At 37.8% G+C, this 5,356-nt stretch overlaps 1 protein-coding gene across 1 annotated transcript; it reads left to right on the top strand.

Annotated features, from left to right (window-relative positions):
• Window positions 1–513: 513 nt before the first annotated feature.
• LOC126787215 (aluminum-activated malate transporter 2-like) lies at window positions 514–2,731 on the top strand. Its single transcript, XM_050513131.1, has 6 exons — window positions 514–811; window positions 1,048–1,191; window positions 1,316–1,588; window positions 1,719–1,834; window positions 2,037–2,180; window positions 2,270–2,731. Exons 1-6 carry the CDS (start codon window positions 514–516, stop codon window positions 2,729–2,731), a joined length of 1,437 nt encoding a protein of 478 aa, XP_050369088.1.
• Window positions 2,732–5,356: the final 2,625 nt, after the last annotated feature.

Here is a 5,356-nt window from a genome sequence, read left to right as displayed (position 1 = left end):
ACATTATGTTCCATAAAATTCGATGAAGAAGATAATAAAGCACTGACATCTGAATCGACTTGCCATAAATCTTGTAGTGTACGTGGGGTGTGCTGTGTGCATGGGTTTAACGCTGTGAAATGACTGCAATACTTTGAAATTTGAATTAACCTAACTTGATAACCAAAACTCTTTTATGATAGTTTCACTATCCTAGTACATGGGACGTTCCCGTACGATTCATCCCCCACATCATTAATCAAAGCGTTGATTGCATGTGCGGCGATTCCATTACTGACGTACCAAGTTGCCTCTCGATCTCTTTTGTTTAAAAAACTGCAACGACGTGTTTCTTACTTTCTTTCATCCGCTGGATCTAGCAGATCTTCTTGATACCTGGCCTCTATATATTTGTGACTACAACATAACGTTTTCCGCACAGCAACACTATATTTGAGCTAGCTAGATCTGCTCGATCTTCTTCTTCAATTCTTCTCTGATCCTCCTTTGCATTGCCTTGCTTGCTTGGCATAGATGACTTATGCAGATACTAATGGTGTGGAGACCGCCGGCTGCAGTGGAGGGCCTTTCAGCCGCGTTCTGCAGTGGATAAAGGCGGCGCCAGCAAAGTCGTGGGGTAAGGTAGTAGAGATAGCGAGAAAGGCGAAGAAGCTCGGGAAGGATGATCCGAGAAGGATCGTTCATTCGGGCAAAGTAGGGTTGGCATTGACCTTGGTTTGTCTGTTTTATTACTTTCGACCGATTGATGGATTCGGTGTCGATGCAATGTGGGCTATCTTGACTGTGGCCCTTGTCTTTGAGTACACAGCTGGTAAGTACTCTGTAATTATAGAAGGTTGCCTCATGCATAATTGAAAGGCATCTGTCAAAGAACTCAGATGCCTTTAATTTATGATGATTCTTAGATGTCCTCTCCCTTAACAAGCCACACAAAAATATACGGTGTGGTTGTGATGAAGTTGTTGGAAATCTAATGATGATCATGTAACGTTAATAATATGGCGTCTTGTTACCCCTCTCCTAATTTTGTTTTCTTTCATTCTCCAGGAGGAACCCTAGAAAGGGGTTTAAATAGAATGGTGGCAACAATAATAGCTGGTCCTCTAGCTGTTGGAGCTCATCACATAACAACTCTTTGGGGAGGAGAAATCGCGGAGCCCATATTGATTGGATTTTTCGTCTTTGTTGTAGGTGTGTTCCCTGCATACACATATAGTACTTCTAATTAAGTGAGAGTTTGTAGCACAAAATTTAGTAGCTAGCGTGATATGTTACACAAACTAATTTACACTTTCTGATCATGTTTAATTTGCAGCTGCAATTATGACCTTCCTGAGATTCTTCCCCTTGTTAAAGGCAAGGCATGACTACTTCCTGGTGATATTCATATTGACCTACAGCTTGGTTTCGGTTTCTGGCTACCGCGACTATGAGATACTAGAGATGGCACACATTAGAATATCAACGGTTGCTATAGGAGGCTGTACTACTATTATAATTTCTCTTTGCATTTGCCCCGTGTGGATTGGAGTCGATCTCCAAAATTTGGTTGCGAGTAACATTGACAAGCTTGGGGATTCTATGGAAGGTACATTGGTACATATATAACTATATACGCTATCATCAATTAATCTGTTATATTCTACGGGCATCCTTGATATATTTGAATACAACTATATATTGACCAGCTAAGCACTATTCTTACGTATAATTTACAGGATTTGGATCAGAATATTTTGACATGGAAGAGAATGGGTTGTCATCAAGTGTTAGCAAATCTTTGCTTAAGCAATATACAAGTGTTCTAACATCAAAAGGCCCCGAAGACTTTATGGTATGTGGGAGTACGTAGATGAGGAATGTAACGTCGATCGTTATATCTTGAAAGAGAAGTTACATGCAATACGAAATTACAAAACTATATATTTAAAATTCATGAAAAAAATTCTAGACACACATTCGAACGCTTATTGTCATTTTTGTTAGATATGCATATGCTAGTTCACTAATGGTGAATATTTGTTTTCACTTTGCAGGCTAACTTGGCATGGTGGGAACCAGGTCATGGCAAGTTCAAGTTCTGCCACCCATGGGAAAAGTATTTGAATGTTGGAGCCGCAAGTAGGATATGTGCCTATAAAATTGAAGCTCTTAATACTTACCTGAACAATGAAATACAGGTATATACTAATTAAACAAAACCTGTTTATTTAAACCACCCATATTATCAATTTGCTGATCTAACAAGCCTGTGATATTCCTAATCCAGGCCCCTGCCGAAATCCGAAACAAAATTCAAGAACAAGGCACACATATTTGCATCGAAACCGGGAAAGCTCTTAAGGAATTAGCTGCAGCCCTCAAGAATATGACTCTATCATCATCAGCTGACCACCACATTACAGTCTCAAAAGCAGCAGCTGAGAGTCTCATGTCGTTGCTGAGAGGAGGCATATGGAAAGATGCCAAGGTGATAGAAACAGTAACATCGGCTGCGGTGGCGTTGCTTCTTATTGAAGTCGTAACTTGTGTTGAGAAGATTGCTGAAGCACTTCACGAACTAGAATCTGCTGCAAATTTCAAGACTAATAAAGGACAAGTACTTCCGGAGCCAGTGGTTACTGCAGAAGAATCACATGTCGCTATTGCAATTTTTCATGATTCAACTGGTTGCTCATCAGCTGAAAATAAAAGTTCAGATGGCACTACCAGTACTAATGATAATGTATAGAATATTGAGTTTAGATATATTACTTGTATAAGCCTATAAGGTACTGTAGTTACTACGTAGACATGTCTTGGGTTCTAGGGCATGGGAAGACTCTTTCATTACCAGAAAAAGATGTCTTCGACTCCATTCTCAAGATTAGTGAGTCTATGTCGCTTTATCAATAAAATTTCGAAAATGTATCTGTGGTACTCAACTTGTTTATGAATTGCATTGGAAGCATGTACTTTCTTCTTTGAATAAGACAAAATTTACAATCGCATGATCGATTTATCTATTAATGTCATTTTGGTATGTTCTGAGAGAAGCATACTTTGTTGTAGATGCATTGCATCATCTTCATCATCTAGTTTAATTTAACTTTACTGTAGATGCATTGCCTCATCTTCATCATCTAGTTTAATTTAACTTTACTGTGGATGCATTGCCTCATCTGAATCGTCAAGTTTTGTTTTTAAGACCAACGTTTAATGGTTTTTCCTGTCAGGTGTGCGTCGAGGAAGAACAAAGAGCAACCAGGCTTGAAAAAAAAAAAAAAAAGCAAAGCACAGTTGGGAGATGGTTCCTATGCATCTAAAAGCATCTCTTACAATGAGTACTAAAATTCCTGTTAAATTTGGCTGAAAGTTAAATTTAGCAATCCCTCAGATGAGCTCTCATCCAGAAAGGAATGCTAAATATATAAACATTGAAAAAAATTGGCTTGTGTTAAATATAGGATAGAGAATTGACAAATTTGTCAATTTCGTTTAGCAATTGTCAAATTTAACTGTTTTTTGTTAATTTTGCTGGATCTGAGTTTACCTAAAAAAAGTTACTAGATTTGATATATATATATTTTTTCAAAATGGCAATTATGTTGGAGATCGGACTACCAAGTTAGGCAATTACTTCAAGATGACTTGTGATCGCAAAAACAGGAAAGTCCCCCTCAAACTAGGCCCGCAGACCGTTCAAGATGTTACCGGAAGCCCGGAACAAGAAATTGCTCTAATACCAATGCCATGCTTCATTCTAAATATTGGTGGTTCAATGATAAGGTCGAGTCTAGCTACCTAAGTAGCACGGACACGGACACGAGTGTCCGTATTTGACACGATTCGATATGTAGACACGGCACATTGAAATTGTTTTGGACACGGACACGTGGTGGACACGTTAATTAAATATTATTTTTAATATATATATATATATATATATATATTAAAAAATTATTTTATAAATTTGAAAGTATTTAGAATTTTAGATATATATATATATATATATATATCAAACTGTGCATTAAAATGATGAAAACATAACTTGTTAGAATGCCTAAGGACTTGATAAGTACCTTAGATAACCAAGGTTCGAATCCCACCACAAGCATTCTTATTTTTATCACGAGTTTCTCTCCTTATATATATTAAAGTGTGCATAAATATAACAAAAACTGAATCTGTTAGAATGGTTGAGGAGTTGTTGAGTGCCTTGGATGACCAAGGTTCGATTCTCACCATAAGCACTTTCACTTTTATTATGAGTTGGTGCGTGTCCGCGTGTCCGGGCCGTGTCCAAATCGGACACGCGTGTCCGGCGCGTATTGGGGCGTGTCCGTATCGGACATGCGATACGCCACTACAATGGCGTGTCCGTGCAACCTAGCTAGCTACTAAGATTTTGTGCGCAAGTAGCGAGGCCGATCGAGGAGGCCCTATTGAATCGGATAAAGCTTTCTTTATGCTTATCTCGACTAAAGGGAAACAAAGGGTATCAAGCAAGTAGTCGTTGTATGCTGAATATTTTCTTGTGTTCAATAGATTATTTGTGTCATTTCTTGTGTTTTTTTTTTTAGCTTGCATTTAAATGTGTTTTAATTTGCACTCTCATATGAGATCCTTTTTTCCGTATGATTTCTATCAACTAAATTATTTGTTCTCCGCTAGAGAGAAATTTGAAAAAGCCATCCTTTTTCGAAATGCGCTAGATAGGCTATCCGTATGCTGTAACCATTGATGAGATCGCAAAATTTAAGGGGAGGGAGGACATTGAGCCTAATTCAAATATTGTAAAAACATCCTAAAAATAACATCAATCGTCACTACAAAACCTATGGATAACAAGCACAAAAAGGCATCTCTTATGGGTGTGTTTGGTGGGGATTTTAGCGTCTTGCGCTTATAAGCCAAGTAGGACAAGGTGTTTTGTAAGTCTCCACAGATGTTCTTTTGCTATCTTCTGGTCCAAAAGCTTTCTTGATGGCATTAGTTATTCCCCTTGATCAGTCAACACTTTCAATGGCATTTGAGAAATTACGGGGAAGGACGCAAAGAAGTCCAAAACGCATACTAATGCAGATGCAAATCTCGTGCTTAGTTCATTCATATCATTGTAATAATCTTAGTTTATTAAAAAAATGGATGGCTAGTGTAGCTACCCTCAAGCATTCATTAATGAAACTATCGAATACAAGGAGGATATGAAACTTAAATCCCTGATTATAAAGACCTGACATAATATCAAAGATCCATACAAATAAGTACTCAACAAAGCACCAATTAGCAAATAGAACTACTTTAATGACGACTCTATTTGCTTTGACACAACAGTGACATAATGGAGATAATAATAGATTTGAGATCTTAACAA

Source organism: Argentina anserina, chromosome 3, assembly GCF_933775445.1.
Source record: "Argentina anserina chromosome 3, drPotAnse1.1, whole genome shotgun sequence".
Classification (NCBI taxonomy): domain Eukaryota; kingdom Viridiplantae; phylum Streptophyta; class Magnoliopsida; order Rosales; family Rosaceae; genus Argentina; species Argentina anserina.
The sequence above is the reverse complement of the archived record's forward strand: the minus strand, read 5'-3'. Positions and strand labels throughout refer to the sequence as shown.